At 45.3% G+C, this 24,240-nt stretch overlaps 1 protein-coding gene across 4 annotated transcripts; it reads right to left on the bottom strand.

Annotated features, from left to right (window-relative positions):
* Positions 1-311: 311 nt before the first annotated feature.
* slc8a2a (solute carrier family 8 member 2a) lies at positions 312-24,137 on the bottom strand. 4 transcript variants are annotated; one of them, XM_060057208.1, is made up of 14 exons: positions 23,839-24,137; positions 14,340-14,809; positions 13,844-13,981; positions 12,938-13,165; positions 12,123-12,401; positions 11,164-11,592; positions 10,079-10,431; positions 5,918-6,021; positions 5,111-5,128; positions 4,605-4,717; positions 3,944-3,982; positions 3,143-3,242; positions 2,436-2,702; positions 312-2,049 (listed from the first exon to the last, which is right to left on the bottom strand). In XM_060057208.1, the coding sequence occupies exons 2-14, from the start codon at positions 14,691-14,693 to the stop codon at positions 1,673-1,675; spliced, it is 2,799 nt and encodes a 932-aa protein (XP_059913191.1). In that variant the 5' UTR covers positions 14,694-14,809; positions 23,839-24,137; the 3' UTR covers positions 312-1,672. The 4 variants fall into 4 exon arrangements, with proteins under 4 accessions (XP_059913191.1, XP_059913193.1, XP_059913192.1 ...); XM_060057210.1 differs by lacking the exon at positions 3,944-3,982; XM_060057209.1 differs by lacking the exon at positions 5,111-5,128.
* Positions 24,138-24,240: the final 103 nt, after the last annotated feature.

Genomic DNA, 24,240 nt, shown 5'->3' with positions numbered 1-24,240 from the left:
GCAAAGCACAATTTTTCTGCATGTAGTATTTTTTACCTACAAAAAGTGTCAGTAGAAATTATTTTAGTAATTCAATTATTTTCTATGTGCATAAGTTGTTTCTTCATTGCTTACTGTAATATATCTTTGTTTTGTACGAAAAGTTGTGCATTAATAGCTTAGCAATTATCACTTTTCACGTGTATGGTTAGATATAAGGCTGGTGTCAATAAGCTTTGTAAAAAAAAATTAAAGCCTTTTAAAGCCTTATCACATTTCATTAAATTGTTTCATTTATTAATCACTGGATAATAAATGAGGTAGGACAAAGGTTATGACAAGAAGCAGCAGTGCACTTTTGTTTTACTGTTGCCTTTTTTAATTTTTATGGATTCAACGAAGTGAGCATGAATTTATTACCATTTGTTACATTTTTGTATGACTACAAATCATTTTTTGAAAGGCTTCTGTGATCTTGGGCAGCGGGCACTTAGTCTTAAATGTCTTGTCATCCGGTCAATACAAGGTTTTGGGTATGATCTGTGTGTCAATGGGCAAGGCATCAAAGCCAATGACTTCCTCAAAAAAAATGTTATTGGCGTGCATAGCAGGTCCATCACTGTATTTCCTTATAGAATAATATGAGCATAAAATGACTAACACACGTGTCCTGTACAGTAAGGCTCATTGCTTTAGTACCTTCAAAATATATGAATGTACACACTTGTGCAGAGTCAGACACATTGTTCCATCATGAAGACCCCATCATGCAGACCCCGAGTAATAATACGACAAAATAGTGTTTTTTTCATATCAGCTCATATACATTATAAAGACATTCAATTAATAAATAATCAGATTACACTTAGTGAGTGAACGAATCATCTCTTTTCACACAATCACTCTAAATGGCAAGTATTATGCATATAAATATATACCCATGCTGCAACTGATTAAATTATAAATAAATTAGATTAGACGAATGATTGAAATTGTGCCATTCCAGCAACACTGTGCACTGATGACCAGTACAAATAATCACCACTTGGATTGGGTGAATTTTAGCAGCATGGGTGCTATCAAGACACGATGCATAACGAACAGGATAATGTGACATCTGATCAGTCAAAACAAGGCTTCAGAATAACCTAGGGCAGCTTTCTTCCACACTGTCAACTCTTTTCAGTCCATGGGGTTTATGTTAGAAGAAAAACCTGCCACAGCTATTGTGGGCAGTCGTCTTCTGTTGAGTGGTCCTTTGGTCATGGCAAAAAAAAGCCTTGTTTTCTTTATAATGAGATATTTCATATTTGTGTCAACTCAAATCTTAGTGACCTAACGAATGCAGTCCCGGCTGAGTCCAACCATGATCATCACTGCAAGTCATTTCCTTTCCTACAGCGAGCACCTCTGTTAATCGCACCAGTACTAGTGTGGAGGAAACTTGCAAATATGGTTGTCCATATGCATGGTTGATTATGTATGTGTATCTGTGTGTGTGAATCTCTGCGAGGGTGTGTGCGGGTGTCCTTGAGACATTTCTTTTTCAAAGTTCATGGCAGTGGTTGTCAAGCAGCTCCCATCGCTGTGTAGCACTTGACCTTGTTTTACCGCAGCATCAACGATATCTCTCAACGATATCTCTGGGTTTTGCGTTTATCGTCGCCTTTTGCCCGGTTCTATCTGCGGTCCCTCAGAAAGCCGTTATATGGCAGTAGGCCTCCAGGCTGGAGAATAGGATGTAGAGGAACCAAAGGCCAAAGAAAAAGAGGGCCGTTAGTGTCTTGCCGCACTTGGAGCCCCCCAGCTCGCCCCCTATGGACGGCCGCCGGCGTATCATCAGCACGGCGATGATGAGGAAGGCGAAGATGGTGAAGAGCGTGACGGAGAAGGCCAGCGAGCCGGGGTCCACGTGGAACTTCAGGCCCTTCACCTCCCAGTAGATGGCGGCCACGGACCAGGCCAGGCCGATCCCCAGGAACACGTTGACCGCGTTGCTGCCTGTCACGTTGCCGATGGAGGCGTCGGCGTAGGGGTCCTGGGTCGCCGCTACTTTGCTGGCAAACGTATCTGGAGCACAAAGGAGAGCATGGGTCTAGGGGGCTGCATTGGGACTCATGGAGAACAAGCTTTAACGGTGACATGTGCACCACCAGGCGTGAGTGTGATTAGCCGTTACAAGCCGTTTTGAGAATTTGACATCACAAGTGGGCTTGTCCACCTAGATGTATAGATAGATCAGTCGACCTGCCTTCCCAGTCAACTGTAGCAAAGGGTGCTCATCTATCCGTCATACATCTAGGTGGACACGCCGACCTAGGATGTCAGAAGAAGCTGATTTTCAAAACAGCTAATCACACTCACACCTGGTGTAATAGAGAGAGATAGACTGAGAGACAGAGAGAGATTTGAGTTTCCGCAATGATGAGGAGGACCACGTCTCCGGTTCAACTGACCAGGGATGGAGGTCCCCAGAGCCACAAACACCACGGCCGTGACCGTGTCCCTCAGGCCCACAGTGCAGCCAAAGTGGGAGGCCAGGTCTCCGATGATGGCCGTCAGGAAGCCGATGACCATGATGGATATGACGAAGCAGGCCCAGCCGTTCCAGTAGGCGGTGGGGGGGACGAAGGCAAACAGAATCTTCCAGAAAATCGTCATTATGTGCAAGAAGTAGTCGAAGCAGTTGGGCATCCGCTGTTCCTCTCCGTCCTCCCCCTCGCCTATCAGGTGGAAGGTAAGGTCAGGGGGCATTCTTTGCTTCTTTGCTTCCACAATATCAAAAAACCTCAATGAAAACCAAAAGGGGCGTTCCTACAGAGGGCGCTATTGTGTATGACCCTATAGTCAGTTCGCATAAATTATGTTATTTTCTGTGAGGCCACGTGCAACAAATGAATAAAATGACGGACCTGTGGAGCCCGAACTCCAGCATCAAACCCAGACGTAAAAGCACAAAAGATACAATCGTAGTATCGTATAGCAATATTGGGAGAATCACAATATTTATAGAATCCCAATACATATCGTATCGTCACTCTCGTCATAATCTTTGTTATATCATACCGTGAGGTCCCAGCTGATTCCCGTCCCTAACATACACAGACACAATTGGAAATGTAAATGAACATCCCCTGCCAATGAGAAAACGACCAAGATGTACCTCCACTGACTGTGACCGCCTCAATGAACTGTTCCTTCCAGGAGTTGGTGCCGATCACAGTGGCCAGGTTAGTGTCCTTAAGCAGCTTGTCCACAGTGCTCTGTCGACATAAACACAAAGAGGTTCAGCTTCAGGTACTGAAGGCCGCGCTTGGATACCGCTACTCTTACGTTTTTATTATTTATCGGGACTCAGTTGTCAGAAAGGTGGAAAAAAGGTTGATTTATACAGATTAATGTAGTTACAAGTTTTGGTCCTATAAGATGCCGTGTTGATGTGAATGCTGTGTTCTCTACTTTAAAACTTGGTTATGAATTACAAATTACAGATTACAGAGGGGCTGAGGAGGAGGAAGTAGATGTCTGCAGGAAAGCGCTGATGGCGTCAGTTCAGCAAGATTTGAATATATTTAAATTATTATAAAAAGAAACGACATTACATTATATGGCTCAGGACATATTTTCTGAAGAAAAATGTGTTGTTTTCCATTATCAACTTAAATCAGTTTGAACTGACTTTGACCCAGCAAAACATTTACAATTAGAAAAACAATTAGGGCATTTAGCAGACGCTTTTATCCAAAGTGACTTACATCGGTTAATACACACATTAACACACCGACGGCAGAGTCAACCAGGCAAGGCGACAGCCAGCTCGTCAGGAGCAGGACACATCAACAGCCATTTAAAAAGAGAACCTAATAATATACTAGAGATATCATAATATGAAATGTTTCTTAGTACACTTAAAGGGTGTTGAATCAAGAGAAGGGTACACACAGCATGCGTGGCAAAATTATACCCCATCGAGTATTCCATTTGGACTAATGCCCTCTCCGATCTGATACGCATGTGGATTAAAGGGAACAAAACATGTTAAGGTCTTTGACCCGCTCAACCTCGATCTCTATATCCTAGAGTCTAACAACAGAGTAATATTTTCTTTGGAGCATAGCTAAAATGCACTTTATTAATCATGGACAGCGAGTAAGAACAAAGAATATAACCATATTTTTGGTGTGATAAACATACGCTCAGATGCTGAAGCATTCTACTACACAATGTTTAACCCTTGGAAAATATCCCCTAAACAATGGTTATTAGACAGAATACAAATGTGTGAAGGTAAAACAAACCCTAAAACAAATGTTTTAGATTAAAAGTGATATAGTAGGTTACATAGTAGTGATATAGATCGATGCTGGTCCAGTTTATACACAAAATAGGACAAGATGTAAACATGGACTCAAATTGCCCACTTTATGTTAAACTATTGCATGCGTTATTGGTTCCTGACAGTTTTGGATAACTAGGTAACATCAACAAACATCCTGGCTACACATTCTAGAAGTTTGCCAGAAGGCATTTTCAAAGAGTCCAGGCATTTTCAAAGTACAGAGAACGCCACAGGCCCAGCTGGTCTTTTGGATACCCCTTATAGGCCCTGCCCGGCTGCCACGCACCTTAAAGTTACAGTTCTCCTCTATGACGACCTCAAGTCGCCTGTGCTCTCCCAGGATGGGTTTCCCCATCTCAGCGATCCTCCGTGCATCCTCCTCCTCAGGGCTGGGGTTGCCTAGTGAGCGGATGCAACACACAACAGCTTAGTATTCACGCTAAAATGTTACCGCTAACCGCTATGACTCTGAGCTAATGCACACACGCAAACACACTCTCCCCCCCGAATTCACTCCACGGATAAAACACACTTTTTAACATGGGCCCTTTTCCCCATGTAATATGTTTTGGGGGCATTAGATACGTTCAAGTGCAATTTTCAGTCATCATTTTGTCTGTATTTTTTTTGCATTGTACATTTTGCCTGTACACCTGTACATTTCTTACCCTGCTGGCACACACACAACAGCAAACCAAAAAGGACGAGCAGGTATTAAAACCAAAAAAGACCGCCAAAACACACTGCAGCTAGATTTCACACAAGCATAAAAGAGTGGATACTCGGCCTTACCCTGGTTGAGTAGCAGGGCTGTGGGAACAGATTCAAGAGAGGTTGAGGTCACTAGCTGTTCAAATGTGATGCCATGCCTCAAAGGGTGAATGTGGGTGGCATTAAACACCATGCATGAAAATACTTTCAGGCCTCCAGCCTTTGTTAGGAGATTAACAACGACCCAAACAGTAAGGCTGAGACCTCTTCACAAGACTTTTTGTAACTTCCAGCTAGAATTGAGACACCCCCGCAACTACACTCCTATATACCCACTACACTACTCACATCCTGCCTGCCACTAAATCATGAAACATCATGAGAAGTTCAAGATACAAGTCTAGCCCTTATACTTATACTACTTGTTCAATGAATGAATGCTATTAGAAAAGCGTGTAATAGAGTCCTTCTCCACCCGCCCTCGTAACGACTACATATCCAGTTCCCCAACCGCTCTCTGGACCCACTGAGGCTGCCGAGAACAGGCAATTAGCTTTGAAACGCATAATTGGCGATGCCTGTGCCACAGTGCAACAAAGCAGAAAGGCTGCGTGGTGCCATGTAATCTTCAGTTACTGACTCTGATGCAGTTCAGCGGTCAGCCGAAGACTCACACACACCCTATCACACAGCCACACACATACACCCACACCAACACCCAAACTCAAAACACACACAGAACCAAACACACCCACACATGGACACACACAAACACAGACAATCAAGAATGATAAATATAGATGATATTCAATTGATTATCATTATTATTGGGCCCACTGGTTACCATAGCAGCATATTCTATACATGAAAGCATTTAGGGTGACATACCTGAGATTCCTCGTTTTAGCCATTTGGGGTCCTCCAGGATCACAGAGAAGGTCTCCTGCTTCTCATATTCTGCCACATTAATGATGCGTACCAGGATGATCTGACTGGACACACACACACACACAAACACACAAACATCAACAACCATAACATAGTGGGATTATAGCTAAAGTAAGATTGAGCCCCTCCTAGTTAATAGGCAAGAGACTTTCAGAATCCAAAAACTCAATAACAGTGTTGTGTCCACTCTGATTGGCTGCGCCGCTGTGTGACGCGTCACGCGTCGCACTAGCGTAGCTCGACTGGCTGGGTGCCGTGAGTGGGAGGGGTTCTGGGAGGGTCGATAGCAAGATTCTTGTTAACAAAGAGGGGTACGGGCTGGCTAGTATTTATTATTCTAACATTATATCCAATATTTATTTTATTTTATTGATACAAAATACAACTAAAGAAATAATCGATCGGCATTGAGGAAAAATATTTTTAGCGACGCGCTAGTTTCAATGTTACACATTGCGTCTTCAGGAAACATAAGAAGTAACTTAATTAACCTTTTATTAGCATTCAAATTAGATGCATATAGCCTCATAAGGCCCGCCCACCCTAAAATGAAACTCACCCACCTCCGCCTTCACTAAAATATTTACATTCTCTGTGCTATCTAAATCACATCATGGGCTGAAGTGACCTAAATATTTAATCACAAAGGACATAGCCAACTTATTCATGACTAAACATAGTGTGTGCAGACAGGCATGTGTGCACAAGCACATGGTGGTCACCGAAGGCCAGGGATCTTTAGGCAACGCAGGGCGATGCCGGAAGACCGGTGGGTGGTACGCCATACTGGCGTACTGAATGTAGAAAATACTGTTTGGTCAACGGACACAAATGAGTCGTTTAGCGGTGGCAAACGATAGTGGGCTCACAATACGATTTGATGATGTTTTCGTCGTGCTGATACGGTGTGTATTGCGATTTTGTAAATATTGCGAAAGGATAGTACTATCTTGAGTGCGATTTAATCGTATTTTAAGTGAACATGGCCGAACAGAACACAGTCGATGCGAATAAAGGAACAAGGGAACACTTCCATCAATAGAGACATCATATCGCCCTCTGCAGGACGGTACCATTCATTTGCTTCCACTAAGTTTTAGTGGAAGCATTGAAGAACAACAATTTAGAATTTAAGTTGTTCCCTTACATAATGTGACCCAATTTTTTGTCAACTTTACGATAAAAGTATGACGGAATCAGAAGCTTTTCTAACCCCTGCTCCCTAAAGTGTTTCCAGTGCACATGTCTGTCTACACTGAAATAACTCAGCAAGTGGACATCCTGATGTGAGTCATGGCCCTGACCCATTAGCCTTGATCTACAAACAACTTATAGAGCCTGAATATTTAAAGGAAAACTGATCTGCTAGATAACATGAGGTGAGGACAGCCTCTCAAACCTGAGCAGGGCGTAGGATTGTTCCCCGTTGTCAACCGTCCCTGAATGTCGGTTCACAGAGAAGCACACTAGCTATGCACAGCTCCCCTGCAGCGAGCAGTAGGAGAATTGCAACTGGGAGTTGTGCCAATGCTTGATTGCAAAGCCTTGGCTAAGCATTGGTGATTAACGAATCACGTCTCATGTCTAATAGACAAAAGGTGCCACCAAGTAGCAGAGCTTATTGGGGAGTACAAGAAAACTAAAGTAACCTGACGCCTAACTCGACACCTCCCAGTCACAGGCGCACGGTGTTGGCTTCGGATACATCATATTCTTGCATTTTAGCCGTAGCTGAAGTGAGCTAAATGTAAATAAACTTGTATCCTCCATTGAGAGAGCCATGCTAATTGGAGAACAGACTGCCTTCAATCAAAGACAGTTTTCTAATATGGCAACATGTTGGACAAATAAAGCTGAACTTGAACTTGACTACATAATATACTACATAATAACAATTCTTTGTTTGCAACTGACGTCACAGCTAATTAAAATTCGTAACCAAACCGGAAGTCGGCCATCTTGGTAGGAAAGCATTCACAATATTGCACCCCGCTACACTCGTTTCAGTCACATTAGAGTGGAGGTCATTCAATCGCAAAGCGCGTATCTAACCTCAATTGTTTCTCTATTATATTCTTTTGTTTGGCTAATAATGCCTACCAGTTGTGCTGGTGGGAATTGCAGTTTGGATTAGGATTCCTAATCCTAATCCAAGGATGGGAATTGCAGTTTCTTTAGGATTCCGAGAGTGATCACAACTCAAGGTGAGCGGACGCGTGAGTTGACCGAGGAGCGACGCCGCACTTGGATTTCGAACATCTACCGGGGCGACCCGGCACAAATAAATCTCGCCAACACTCGTATTTGTGGTAATCACTTCAGCAACTGTAGGTCGGGAATACCAATGTGCAGCAAGTTCTGGGAATACTCCCACTTTAAAAAATGCCTCAGCACTCTGAATTGTGGAAGCCCAAAACTGAGCGTCAGACAGGATCCTTTCAATGTATATCCCCTTTGTGGTCGAGACCACAAAGTCGCAGTTATCCAAGCCACATATAAATATCTGGGCTTGGACTTGGAAATAGTAGGCATAATTCTGGTCAAGTCTGATGATAGTTCTGTTTTTCAATAGGCAGAAATCTTTGACTCCTGCTGCGGCTTCAGGGTCAACGTCTCGAAACCTATAAGGGCACTTGATTTCGCAGACCCCTGAAAGAGGCTCCAAGAAAGGGCTTTTGAGGGTAAACGAACAAACCACAGTCAGAGACCGAGAGATCTTCATGCGTTTTATTAATTTCTTCTGCAGAACAAGCCCTTGCTTGTGCTTCATTATTCAGACCCCAAGATGTTGCTGCATTGGAAATTGTATTTGCTTCCGGGTAGTAAATCGAGTTATTAAGAGATGAAGACGGCTTGTGAAGGTTGGTTCGACAAGCCGCCTTCAGCCTGGATGCAGTGATCCATCCAGCCCGCTGCTTAAACCAATTTTGATCGCTTGTGTTTTCCTACCAAGATGGCCGCCGCCGTGACGTAAGCACTTTTTACGTCATTTTGATCACGTGGTTGCAAACGAAGAATAATAGAGTGGCGAAGTCATGCCCCTTCCGGTAGAGTCCATGGGACCTATGAGATCGAAAAATATGAATGGGTTTCAATGGAGAGAAAGTAATTATTTTCTGGTCCCAGTCTTTATATGCCCTGGATTACACAAAGGTTGTTTGTGGATTTAAATGATATATTTTCATGTCAAGAGTTTGACCGTTTATTGTGCAATTGTTTAGTTAAAGGCTGTAGAGAAAACACAATGAGAAAGACTACACGTCTCGTATGTGACGTCACGCTCCCTGCGACTGGTGTGGACAAGACTGACAATCACCCTGTTATCCTCCGCTTGGAAAAAAGCGGTGAATTGGAGCAGAGAGATCGCCATGTCTGTACCAGAGTGGTGGTGACATATATCATTCACGTCGAGAGCAGTAAGGGGCTGTAGTTCACAAAGCGGCCTCACACAAACCTAACATTATCAAACTTCTTCTCGAAATGTTTTAGCTTTCTTTGCATGAAAAATGATCATTTAAATCCACAAACAACATCTGTGTAATCCGGGGCAAAAAAAAGACTAGGTCCAGAAAGTAATTACTTTCTCTCCATTGAAACCCATTCATATTTTTCGATCTCATAGGTCCCATGGGCTCTTCCGGAAGGGGCGTGACTTCGCCACTCTATACATAGGAGACATGCCTTGTGTTTCCTTTTCAAAGACACAAGTATACTTTCTACGTTGCTAGTGGTCATGTTCTGGGGTCAACGTTGTATGTTGGTAGGGCTCTTGTATTCAGTGTTACACACTGGTAGGTTCGGAGTAGCCCCCACCCCCTGACCACTAACTACCTAAAGTGCACTGCCTTGAAAAGTTTTTAATATATGCAATGAATAATCATTGTTATATTTATAATTGTTTACATACATTTAGTTATTTCTCTTATTAGTCATTCATATATAGACGCTTTTATCCCAAGCGACTCATAGAGAAATCAGACCAATGTCACAAGGAGCCGAGAGGCTTTGATATCTCGCTCCAAGGCGCCGATATTTGGATATCGAACCCTGCAGCCTATCAGCAGAGAAGCCCTCGCCCCTCCGCCTCCGCCCCAGTCTCACCTGGTCTGCTCGTTGGTGAACTCCAGCTCGCCCTGGGCCGACTCGTAGTCCACGCCCGAGCGCGCCGTGCCGTCCTCGGTGCGGTAGGGCACGCACACCGTGCCCCTGGAGCCCGAGTTCCTGACCACCTTCACGGCCACCACGCCCGAGCTCTCGCTCACCCGCAGCATCCTCTGGCCGAAGGTGAAGATGCCGGCGTGGTCGTCGTCGATGATGGTCACCGTGGCCAGCGTGGGCTCCACCAGCCGGCCCTTGGGCGGTGTGCTCACGCTGCCGTCCTCTAGCCTCAGGTTCTGCAGACGCACAAAGAAGTGCTCGTCCTCCTCGAACACGTCGTCGTCCAGGATGCCTACCTGGGGGAGCAAGGGACAGGTGTGGCTCTGGGACTGGCGCGCACGTTTGAAAACAAACACAGACAGGAGCCCCGTTTTCTGAGAAGCCGAGGTTTCCGCATCCGATGGCCGTATCTTATACCGGTTCCTATATCACTTTGTGCATTAGGAGTCTGGAGGTGCTCGGTCGGCGGAGCTAGGGTTGCAGGCTGATCAATGATTACTCAATCCGCTCAACCTTTGACCCGTCTCCACGGCTTCCGCGCGTCGCGGTTGTCAGTAGGGCTCGGACGCTGTGCCGAAGAAACGTTCATAAGAGTTTCTTCGTTCATAAGAGTGGCCCTGTGAGTCCCTCTACAATGCACAACGTTGCCTGTTCTTTTCCAGCCAGAGGGAATGGAATATGAGACTTTTGAATAGCATCAAAGCATACCTATATTTAACAATGTATGTATGTATTATTATTGAGGCCTTTCCATTGTGCATCAAACCCATCTCCTGACCCTTTATATCCCTGCAGTCTGTTTTCAGCACACTTTTCTTTCTGCTCTTTCTCCACTCTACTCAAAGTACAATTGTTGTCTCCATGTATAAATAAATAAATTAAATAAATTAAACCAAAAGGAAAGCAACACACACACACACACACACACACACACACACACACACACACACACACACACACACACACACACACACACACACACACACACACACACACACACACACACACACGGCGACTCCCTCCCCCACCTTAATCTCCTTGCGCGTCTCCCCCGGCCTGAACACCAGCGTGCCCTTGGCCAGCTCGTAGTCGGCACCAGCGTTGGCCGAGCCGTTCTCGGTGCAGTAGTCCACCTGGAAGGTGTCCTGGCCCGTGCCGCCCTGGCACACCACCGCCAGATTGGTGGCGCCGCAGTTCTCCGTGCATTGGTACTGGGCCCGCTCGAAGAAGACGATGGCGCACGAGGCACCGTCGCCGCCGCCCACCGCGGCCTGCCGGTGGCGCACGTGCTTCCAGAGCACGCTGCCCGCGCCGATCATCAGCCGCGTGGCCTGGATGCGGCGGAAGGCCCGGCTCTTCTTCTGCTGCAGCAGCGCCGTGTAGTTGGCCATCTCGATCAGCTGCTCCAGGTCCTTGTCGGGATGCTTCTCCTTCAGCTCCTTCAGGATGCGCACCACCTGCCGTCCGGGAAAGGGAGAGGGAGGAAGGGGGAGATGTAGGGGGGGGGGGGGGGGAGACGGAGAGACAGAGGGGGGACGGAGGGAACAAAAGAGGGAGAGAGAGACAGAGAGAGGGAGACGGAGACAAAGAAAGAGGAAGAGAAAGAGACAGACGGAGAGAGGGAGGTAGAGAGAGGAACAATTCAACACAGCTGTATAGTTAAATTCAACCATGCACTTGATGATCATCTAAATATCTTGGCTAGCTCACCTTACTCTCTTTATGCACTATTTAACGAGCAAAAAAATCAAAACTGACAGAACAAAAGAAAGGAAACTGCCGTACTGAATGAATAATCTTGGCCATTGCCACTCCTGATAATAAGTTCAGGCTTGATTTCCACAGCACTAAAGTCGAAACCTCAAACACTGGAAAGAAGGAAAAAGGGTTTGAACTTGTGCCGTTGCAGTGGAAATAACCCTTGATAAAAATCGGTTATTCCACGAGCGGTTGAAAAGCCCCTACTCCTCCGCTCCCGGTGTCCCACCTCCTCGCGGTTGGCGTCCTCCTCGCCGGCCGCCTGCACGGAGACGGACACGCTCGAGCAGTTCCCAGCGCCTGCGCCTCCGTCGGGGAACTTTCCGTCCATTACCACGTCGATGCCGTTGGGCTCGGCGTCGCCCTCCATCTGCACCACGATGCCGTGCCTCTTGTCGGCGCGGTAACGCTTGTTCATGTACTTGTAGAACAGCAGGCGGCGGTCGGCGATCCAGGCCAGGACCACGCACACGGGGAAGTAGAGCAGGGTCACCACGGCCTCCCACACCTGGGGGACAGAGGGGGCCCCAACCCCGGACCGTTAAAGGTGACATATTATACCACCGAGCAACGTTTGCTCCATTCCACTGTTTGACTGGTAGACTGAACTGTCCGTCAAACATCGAGGTGGACACGCCCACTTGTGATGTCAGAAGAGGCAGATTTTTTTCAAAGCGGACTGTAACGGCTAATCACACTCACACCTGGTGGGATAACATGTCAACTTTAAGCCAGGGCTGGTTTGGCGGTAGCCGGGTTAAGAAACATGACACGGTACGAGGCCCATGGGTCTTCTGTGCAGACATGCTGTAGATATTAGCGGTTCCACCCCCTCATCCCGATCCAATATATCATATTGTAGGATATATGACGTGATAAATGATCATGGGTTGGGGTCTCAGGTGCACGTTTACGTAAGATCCAACCCAGGAGGACCGGCCAAAAGGTAAATCTGCCAATTTCTTTGTGGTATTTCCCATCTGAAAATGACACATTCATCATTCCCAGATGGCTAAAAAATATTGGATGAATGGGCAGACCTACCTCCACAATCCCAGGGGAGATGACAGCCAGGATGAGGTAGAGCCAGATGTAGGCGAAGATGCTCCAGAAGGCCGTGATGAAGAACACCCGTAGGTGCTTGATCTTCCGCGACTCCCCATCCGGGATGACCAACACGCACACGCCGAGGATCACAAACATGTTGAACGCCGCGCTGCCCACGATGGTGCTCGGACCCAGCTCCCCGGCGTGGAAGTTGTGGCCGCACACCTGGGCATGGGAAAGATGGAGGTCAGGCCAACGGAGAGACGACAGAGGCTTGGCTCTGTACCCACTGGTCCGATCACAAGTTGCTAAGAAAGGGCCGGCTAGTCTGCTTGTTGTGTTTGTATTTTATAGTTTTAGTTTAATTAAATGTATTCCATGTTCTCTTATATTGAACAATTGCAAAGGGCAGTTATCGACGGACGCAGACCAAAATGCTGTGGAACGCAATTTGATCAACCGTGGGACACATCAGCGTCGGACATCTTGGTTGTTTATGAAGAGGCCCTCCCACATAGGGCTCCGATGTTCATCTTTGTCATGTTTCATCGTATCAAACTAGAGCCATTGGAGCCATTTCATCAACGGTTGTGACTGGCCCCACCCAGGCCAGGTATGCTGGAAATCGTGCCAAACAATACATTTACAAGATAAAATAATCCTGCCTTGCTTTGAACGTTAGGGGATAAGAGACCAATGGCAGAGCAAATAAAACATGAGCCTGCAGATTTGCGTGGTTCCAAGGCTTATTTCTCCCAAGTATCTGCTGTAAAATGCCTGACCGCTCCATAATGACATGATGAAAAGAATGCCAACCATATTTCATAATTGATCATTGATAATCATAAGTGTCCGCAAATGACTAAACAGAAAGTGTTTTCTGAGGGATTGAAGGGGCTGTACCTCTATGACAGACAGAAGGATCTCAGGGGCAGAGGAGCCCAGGGCCATGAGGGTGAGGTTGGACACCGTCTCGTTCCAGATGCGTACTGTGGTGACTTGGACTTCACCGTTGGGTTTAGTGATGGTCACCTCTTTCTCCTAGAAGGACAGATGTTGGAAAGTAGATTGCTACTACACAATCGTTGCATTTCTAAAAGTCTACCAGCAGCCCATGAATTACTTTGAATATATAACATTGTTGTACTTGACGGCATACATTTTTTTATCACAAATCAAGTCATTCTTCCTTGGTTCTGTTGTTACAACGAGTGCAATAGTTTAGTGCAATAGTGGATAGAAGGGACAACATTATATTCTTACATCATTGTACAGTTCCCAGTGATTTTCCGAGGGGTCTTAAGAGCACCTACTTGACAGTGAAGCACCGGATTCAAGTTGCCCAAATATAAGATAAGATAACAATCCCCCCCAGAAAGACTGGGCTTGGCGACCCTACCTGGGAGGTGATGACCTCGATGGAGGCCATGAAGCGGTCTGCGATGATGGACACCCCCAGGAACATGTAGAGCAGGCAGCTGAAGTACAAAATCGCCCGGCCCGCCTGCTCGCCGATCGGCGGGTCCAAGGGCAGCCACACCGGCAGCAGGATGCCGGGATGGCACACCACCTTGTCGGCACACTTCTTGGGGGGGGTGGTGTTGGTGGAGGGGGTGTGGGGCTGCTGCGTGCCCGAGGCCCGCTCCACCGCCTGGGACTGGGAGGAGGCGCAGGGCTGCGGCAGCAGGAGCAGGCCGGAGGTCAGGAGCAGGAAGAGGAGGACGGGGTAGGGGTGGAGAGGCAGGGGCCCCATAATGTCCCCGGGTGGGGTGGTGGCCGGTGGTGGTGGTGGTGGTGGTGGTGGGGGGGAGGCGGGGCAGGGTGGAGGGGGTGCCACCGGGCCGTGGAGCTAGCTCAGGCTGCTTTTTCCTGACGGACGGAATACAAATATGAGCTCCGTCAAATTGTGATTGTTGTTGTTTTTATCAGACTAATCCATTGAAAGAAAATGGACTGTTGCTCTTCCAACACTTGAAGCTCAGTGGTACCATTTTTTTTTGATAATCTGTCCTGACCCCGTATCAAAATGAAATTGATTTGCAAAAGGGAAAGCTTCAAACATTCAAGGTCGAGCAATTGACCGAGCATGACCTTGAAAGCCAAGGATACACAAGTAGCAGTAGACTATTAATGTTCCAATCTTCCCATTAAACAAATAATCCATCTTAAACTAGAGGGCAAAGTACACCAAGCGTATGGGGTTGTGTCTTCAGAGATATAACTGGGCGCAGTGTTCCAAGTTTTCCCCTCACTAACTTCAATCTTTAAGTGGTGTTTTAGTTAGTGCCGCGGCAATTCGTGCCAAAGCTATGTGGCTTGGTGGCATGGTGAAAAGAATCAGTAAAGAAAACAGTTACCAAACTGACACATCAACAGCAGCTTTGTTTTTCCATCATTCTCGTTCTATAGTCAAGGCGACCGAAAACACTAAGTTAACGAGGGAACAAGAAATGTAGGCCAATGGAAACCACCAATTCCACACGTTTCACAGGTGATGTCAAAAGATGTCCAGTGACTTATTTTGGATTATCATATTCACGTATTTTTTGTAGTCATCGACTAGAAATAAACTATCCTGCAAGAGATGAATGACCACCAACTAGTGGCTGATGGCCCTCTGCCTATATATGATTGCCCTGTTAGTCTTTCTTAAAGCCCACAGAATTACATCATGACTAACCTCAGAAGATCTCAATAAACACTACGGAAACCAATTTCCCGCTCCATTTACGCCAGTCATGCAGGTATGTAGGCCAGGATGTCATCTATATAGTCCCTGATTCAGGTCTGGGTCTCTGTGTCAACACATTGAGAGAGCGTTACCCTCCAGGTTCAACTGTAGCAGGACGATAAGGGGTTTGTGAATGTGTCTGAGAAAATGTGCGTCTTCGTAGGGGTAAGCTCCGTCTGTCCTTAACCCCCCCCCCCCCCCCCCCCCCCCGCGGCCTCCCCCTCCCCCTCCGTCCTCCCCCTCCCCCTCCGTCCTCCCCCTCCCCCTCCGTCCTACTGCACGGGTGCAGACTGCATTGTTGTGCGTTGGGAGTTGTAACAGATACTGGGGTGCTGCATCTTTGATGCTGCCAGCTCATTATGGGGTTGTGATTCAGAAACCCAGCGCACACAGGGCTAGCGCATCGCATTTCACTTTCCAAGTCCTGCTATGGTTACCACGACCTCAGACTGAGGGCCGCCTTACACCCGCTGGACTTTGGGGGTGGTCATTGTGATGTTGGGGGGGGGGGCGGTAGCCAAGAAATAACGTAAACAATCCCCACTCAGCCAGGAATACACACAGGTAAGAGGGTGAAGGCTGGGCTGATGATAAGCCGGAAGTTGCTGATGTATAATTTATGAATGCCTTATTCGTATATATGAGACAGGGTGAGGGCTAGAGGCTTATCATAACAAAAAGATAATTTTGTATTCAAAGGTCAGCTTCAAAATAAAGTTATAACCAAATGAGAGATTTACATCTCAAATGATCGGTACATTGATCGCAAAGATAACGCACTGCATATTCCTCTGTAATGGCTAGGGAATTGTTGCATGATAATATAACTCTAACAATACATTGATTCATTGGGCGGCCGGCTCTAACAAAGCAAGCACTATGCATTGCTTATTCATGCCCCTGTCTAAATTTAGTAGGCTCTTTCTTTCCTCGTCATCTAATACAAGCAATTCTTAGCACTATTTACGAGACAGTCGAAGGAGTATTTATTATGGCACACGTGGTGGGGGGGGGGGGGGGGGACAGAAAGCGAAAGAGAGAGAGAGAGAGAGAGAGAGAGAGAGAGAGAGAGAGAGAGAGAGAGAGAGAGAGAGAGAGAGGATATCTCGATCTCCTCCTTTAATGTGTTCATGGAAACACACTCACAATAACATAGAAACAAAAACCCTACTCTGCTCCTAGCACCTCCGGTTATCTCCTCTCTCACCCTAAAGTCCAAGGTGGTACGGCTGGGCTGGGGGTGATGAGGATGTTGAGAGGGGGGAGGGTCATGCTCTCCTCCGGCCGAAGACACACTGAGCTGTGAGACAGCTCATCTCCCCTTACCTGCCTCTGGCATGGTCGCTGTCTGTCAGCATTGCCTATAAGTGATTGCCTGGTATTATCTTACACAGATAGGAACACCCGCAAACAGGGAATTAGCGCCTTTTAGCGTTTAGCTCGGCGAGGTAACATCGGGATAGCAGTGTCTCATGTACATGTATGTACATGTACATAATGTATTCATGTACAAGATGCACATGCTACATTACATTAGAGGATTGTGTTTTCACCTGACCTTAAGTCAGTCACTAAGCGCCAATCGCTACGCCTCAATGGGTGCTACAGCTATGGCACTACCATGCCACTCTACATTGTTACTGGTTACTTATTAACATTGTAATGCCAGATGGATGCATACAGAGCGCCTAAAAGTTATCTTTCTGCCTAACCAGAATGACAACCTGTGCTTGATGCGTGTCCAATGGAACAGGATGAGGCTCTTCCTCCAAAAGCAAAACAATAATCTGTAACTTTTTGTTGGCGATATACTTAACAGAGAGGGCTCAAAAGTAGCACTTGTAAATCCTAAATCCATGTAAACATAACGTAACCTAGGCAAACAAACAACTCTGTCTCGCATGAGAAACGCTTTGGCAGCACAATCTCGATTCAATATCACTATTCTAAACAACGTTTGAAAAACATTTAAGGACTAAGGACTATTATTACCATGCTCCTAAACTCCCAAATGACAGCCGTCATTTTGATATGCTTTTCTGCAGATAAAAACCACATCTGGGCCAATAACATGCCATGAATTAAGGTTGCCAGACCACCCACTATACCATGTACGAAAGTGCACACAAGACATTGCGTTGAGAAGCCCTTCAAATATTATTATGCACAAATAATACTTGAACCCTGGGAATAGAAAGTTACCTTACAAGAACATAAGCTCCCCTTAACAGATGCTAGCTTGTGTCAAAGTGTCCAAATACTCTCTTTTTTTTGCTGGTATAAGTGCCTCGTCCATATGCTTGTTTTTTAATTGCCACAAGAAACGGTTTTATAAATTTGTTCAAAATATGTATGTGTGCGTGTGTGTGCATGTGTCTGTGTGTGTGTGTGTGTGTGTGTGTGTGTGTGTGTGTGTGTGTGTGTGTGTGTGTGTGTGTGTGTGTGTGTGTGTGTGTGTGCGTGTGTGTTTGAGTGTGTGTGAACTAGCATTTAAAAAAAAATAAAAGTTGTGTTTTAGTGGGTAAAACGGCATGCAAGACCTAAATAATTAATAAAAATTTGAGAAAACATTAAAGTTGAGTTAAATGCCTATCACTTCTTTATAGACCGTACGTGAATGAGAGACAAAGCTCATTCAAACTCCAAGCACCAACCACTTAAAGAACTAATGCAGGAAACCCTCTTTTTAAACATTACCATCAACAACAACAAAACAACAACAACCTCTTTGCAGTACAATGATACCAGCTCAAGTTACGTTCAAATCCTGGCATGTCGAGCACTGTATACAGTTCAACCAGAGAGATCTATCCTCTCAATAAGTAAAGGATGGCTTTGGCTACCTGTGCACCCGTCTGGCAGAGCGATGAAACAGACTGTAAACCAATCCATCTCTATCAGGACGACACACAAACACACACACACACACACACACAGACAGATAACCAGTCAGACAGAGAGACGAGATAACCAGTCAGACAGAGAGGGGTCCATTATACCCAATTGGCTGTTGTCACTTTATGCTGAATAATTTCATTGTGTTTGTAGTTCTATGCAACCCAAAAGCTCATTGAGCTTTCTTACATGCCATTCTATGCAGCCTCATTTCCTTGTCATTTTTTATATTAATTGTACATACAAACGCAAAATCAGAATCAGTTTGCTGAACTGTGTCCAAGTAAAATCTGCTCTCACTATGTTCAATGGGTCGGAAAGCCTACAAATGTTTGAACAAGTTAACACAACATTTCCACAAATAAGTAAAGGCATGTGGAAAAAAATATTCCATTCCTAGAAACTTGGCTCTGGTTAATGTATTGCTATTTAACAAGCAACGGCTAAATTATTCATTTCTGAAACGACAGGACACGTCGCAAAGTAGATATGATTAGTATTATTACTTTATAAAATCTTCAACCTTGAATAGGACGATGAATTTCCTTGGCTGTCCGGGCTAGCCTAAAGACATATGCCAACAAAGCCTCTTTTTTCCTTGGGTCACACCAGTTGAAATTCCAATGCAGACAACAGACAGCAGATGTTTCTCTACATGAAAACAAACTCAAAATCCGCAGGAGCTACAGAGTTGGATAGACATCCCATAGATCTTGTTGTTACATTGTCAGAAAAACCATTATATTATAACTGTGTCATCACCGAAATGCAAACTTAATTGAAAACAACACATTTGTGCCTATTTTGCGGAAGCATATTCCTATCAACTGCTCCAAGATTTTAGGAAAAGCAGCTTGACACCTTCCCTTGTTTTCCCCCATGCTCATCTCCCTTCAGTGACAACATGTTTTCACTAACCTGCTTGCCAAGAAGAAGTCAGGTCAGTTTCCTCAAAACGATCAAACAACCTCCCTGGAGTTTAAAAGGGATGTGTGAAGTACATACGCGCCAGCAGAAATCACTTGGCTGCCCTCAGTCTGTGTGGACTGGGCCGTGGAGGGATGACGTCACCAGGGGGCACATACGGCGCCTTCTGGGTCAGAATGTCATCAATCTGGACGGCAGGACCGTACGGCTGGCTGGGCGCACGGGCTTGGCTTACACTGAGACTTAGGCTTTGTGCCATGCCTCGTGCGTTAGGCTCGAGAATGACGGTCATCTCTGAGATCATTCATCTGACGGGAAACATTTTCCAAGGCGGTTTCTTTTTTTTAAATGTATAACCCAATGAGCCTCATTTTGGGTTAAATACACCCTGACATTTTGATTTATAAATGAGGTATGCAGAAAAATGTCACGCAGATGTTAACCCTTCCATCCCTTTTTAGGTGGAAAAACATATCTGAGCTCTCTTTAATTTACTTTCAAGCTTTAGAGCATGGCGAGGAGAACTTCAGAACTTTAGCAAGATTACATTTTCTAGGCTTGAAATATTTTCCAGCAACATTTGCGACAACGTCCGTCCTTTTTGCTATGAACGCCTAAGAGACATCAGAAATCTGCAGGTCGCCATTACGGGGGTGCCTGGAAAAGAAAGTGTGTTTGTCCCAGCTGAGCCCATACATGCCACTTTCAGATCCGCCTGGAGCCATTCTCTAGATAAAGAGATTCTCGGGGCCGAAGGTCACTCCCACCCTGCAGGGTTCTGTGTCTACTTAAACCTAACACTGCCCTGTCCTCAGACTCGGCCACACGTGGCCCAGAGAGTCACTTACCTCAAGAGCGCATGGTGAGAGAGACAAAGACAGAGGGAGAGGGGGAGAGAGAAAGAGAGAGAGAGAGACATTGCGTTGTTGCATGGGGGCGCCATGCACTGAGGCAGAGAGGATACTAGACAAGCCTCCCTGACAGCCCAGTAGACGGAGCTAGTGGTTCTGGTTTCCATTACCTGTGTCACCCGGCCTGCTCAGCGGCAGCCCTGTCACCTTAGAAGGACCAGTGTTGTCAGATCAGCGTGGGGCACCGACCGCACCGGCCGGTTATGTAATATACACACCACACACAGCCACCAAAACGAGAGCACAGCTGAGCACAGGGAACCCAAAGAGCATAGCATGTTGCAGGCACTTCTAGTCGGTACGTTTCCCGCGGCTAACCGCTGACCGCCGGTGCAAAACTGAAGGTAGCAGAAAAAGGGCCGCACGGAAAAAATCGATCAGGCCTTTTTTTCCTGTGAAGTCACTTCCTGCACTGAAACACAGAACGCTCCTCTTTATGGTTGTAGGGTTACTTTAGTAAGGGAAATCTCCACAAATATCTCCACTACTCCCTCACTGTCTCCACTTTGACCCGTGTCACCCGTCTGTCCGGATATAACATTAGTGTTAGATGAATGAGAAAAGTCCATGGAAAGAACAATGATGAAAGTTTGAATGACCATATTTACCTTTAAAACATGATTCTTTAAGCCAATGGTATGATCGATAAATGATTATCGCTTTTAGTTCCTCACCATGCCAGTTCGAAGCCACAACAACAACTTTGTCAGAGCAACAGAAATGTTAACAAAAAGTGCAGAGGCAGCCAGCAGGGCTGATCGGACAAAGCCAGGGAGCCGGGGTGAATGAAAACAAAAAACGACAGAACCCACCCTTCCCTTCCCACACACACACACACACACACACACACACGTTCTCTCTTTTTTTTCTCTCATGCCAACACCCACCCACACACACACACACACACACACACACACACACACACACACACACACACACACACACACACACACACAAACGCACATTCTCTCTCTCCCATGCCAACACACACAAGCACACACACTCTCTCATGACAACACAAACACACACACACACACACAGAGACACACAGTCAGTGAATCAATATTTTGAATGAAAACACATTAAAATTAGGATGACATCCAATTTCATCCAAACATGTTTTTATGGAGGCCATTCTGTAAAACCTCCAACCCATAGAATCACTTCTGGATCCACTCAAGATATGTCTCCCCATGAGACCCATTATGCAGTGAGAGCTCTGTATCAATTGACAATTATAATATTATTTTTATTTGACTTTTAATAATTTATGTGCTTTCAATTTAACCAAAAAATGCACAAAACGTTTTGGGACAAGGCCTTGCCCTGAGGTCATACAATTGTAATAACTCAATAAAAAATAAATAGGTTCCAGCCAGACTCCTACGCCCTGTGTCCGATAACAAATCTGTATGTTATACACCATAGTCATATCCAATTCAATTCAACTCTCTTCATAGCCTGCAGAGTGAGAGGCAATACCATTAACCCCCCTGCAAGAAGACACGGAGACCCCTCATCCTGTAGACCCCAACCCCCCCCAGACCCCAAGTGAGCAGGGGTTTGACCGACTCTATGGGCCTAGGCGCTGAGTGGTGATGGATCCCACCTGGGCTACCCGGCTGCCAGGGAACGGTGGGGGAGGTGTAACATAGCTCTTCCTCTCGCCTTTTGTCCGGTGGCACCTACGATGATGCACGTGTCAATGCCTGCATACAATACCCCAGCGTTGGTTTACTGCTGCTGACACGGACGCCGCGGAGTTGCCTTTCAGTTTAAGTGGCAGGAAGCGTTAACGCTAGCTTACTTGGATTTGGCCGCTGAATCCCGGCGCATATTGTCTTCCACTTCACGGTCAATGCAGATAACCTAAATAAATAACTGTTCCTAGGCAACGAGGGAAAACATACCGGATTCATGTGTAATAACTCAATTTGTGTGGGAAAAATAGAGTTCGGTTGGATGGTTTATCTATTGTTTGCCTATAGTCAACGCAAGTGTGTGATGAGAAAACACGTTTCCAAGTGCTCAGCTACCAGAGACAACACACTAGACAGCCTCAGGGAAACTTTGGCGTGGAGTGTGGAAACAATTAGTCAATTCATTGATCATTAGATTAGGAGAAAATACGTTGTTTTCCTAATTTTGCTCATCAAATTGTAAAGTAAAAATCCCAGAACATTTGCTTCTTAAAGCTTTACATATTCATATATTTGGTTGCTCTGTTTCAGATCATTTGTAAACAGATTCAGGTCAGAGCAGGACACACTCCCCTTCACTTCAATCACTTTGGCCCTGGTGATTGGGTTTACTATTATTTACAAAATTAAATAAATAGGAATCAAAAGAAAGAACAATTGGTTTGGTAGAATAGTCCAAAAGCCAAATACCGGAAAAGGCCTGACTATTGTTTGCTGTGGACAGTCGTACATAATGCAACTCCCAGCATTATAATCATACATATATTAGTGATGTTTGTTTACTGCAGATTGTGGACTGGAATACAAATGTAATGTTTATCAAAGCTTAAATGAATCATTAAATGATTCATTGATTATAAATAGCTGGAATTAAACAATACATAGAACTATTACAATAAGTATTATGAATTATGATGCCTATAGCAGGTGTTATCAGATGTAGAACGAAAAATCGGAGGATCTTTTTTATTTTATTTACGCTTCACCGTAAAGATGCTGTTAAATATATGTTCAATGTCTGTCTACAATGTCGTCATATAGGCCTACAGTACACCCGCAAAGGTCCACTGAAGAAAGTCCAAGTTGTACTTACTAAACACATAGGCTATTTATATGGAAAAACGATAGGCTACATTATATGGAAAAACAACCACTCAATTGAATAGTGTGCAATTGCATCCACGTAAGACGAAACCGTTTTTTGCAAGACAACTTGAAGGACTTTATAGACCTTACCTTCAGTAAGGCAAACATTGAAAGGAACAGGATTTAGAAGGAACATTTGAATTAGGCTATTCAATTTTTTTTTTATATATAGCGGACCACCAGAGGATAAGGTACCGGTCTGCGCCGTGCGTTTGCAAGTCTTTAACATCTCTTCTTTCGTCCTACTTCCATTGTATCACTGACCCCCGTGTTTACCTTATTCTAGGCGATACAGCAACGGTGTGTCAACCCCTTTGTGAGGGAAAAGGGTAAACGCATAATTTAGCGCATTCTCCGGTCATCACAATGAACAGCGCACTCTAATTGACACCACATTTAGAAGTAGGCCTGTAGATAGCATCCGTACTATACAATATAATAACGAAAAAACTATACAGATCATATTTATCATAATTTGTTTCAATTAATTTGTTGGAATTGGATAATATCGGTAAACCAGAACATATACAGAAACCTTTTCAATAACTACTAACTTCTTACCTACCAACTAACTAACTTGAATCTTACCTTTTCGCCTAGGGCACAATGTGTCGGAGAGCGGGCATTGCTTCAGAAATACTCGGGAAACACTGTAGTAAACTGTCCTGGTCTTTACACACAGGCGGACTCACGGACGAACTTTCCCGTTAACTCACACTTCCAAAACAACAATGAAGATGCTGCTCCTCATACCCATGTGGCTGGTCATACACACCAGGGCTACAGCGCATGCGCAGCTGCTCGCTCAACCTTTGATTGGTGCACACCGCTATAGAGCAGTAGGCTTGTAATAAAGTAAATGCTGTTCTAGTAGCTTTAATTAAAGGAAAAAACTGTTACTTTGACAATGTCTAGGTTAGTTGCAATGTCTCAAATTTTTTTAATAAAATATAAACAAGTATTATTATTGGTAGCCTATTAATAAAATGG

Source organism: Gadus macrocephalus, chromosome 7 (assembly GCF_031168955.1).
Source record: "Gadus macrocephalus chromosome 7, ASM3116895v1".
NCBI lineage: Eukaryota > Metazoa > Chordata > Actinopteri > Gadiformes > Gadidae > Gadus > Gadus macrocephalus.
This window is presented reverse-complemented; position numbering and strand designations above follow the sequence as displayed.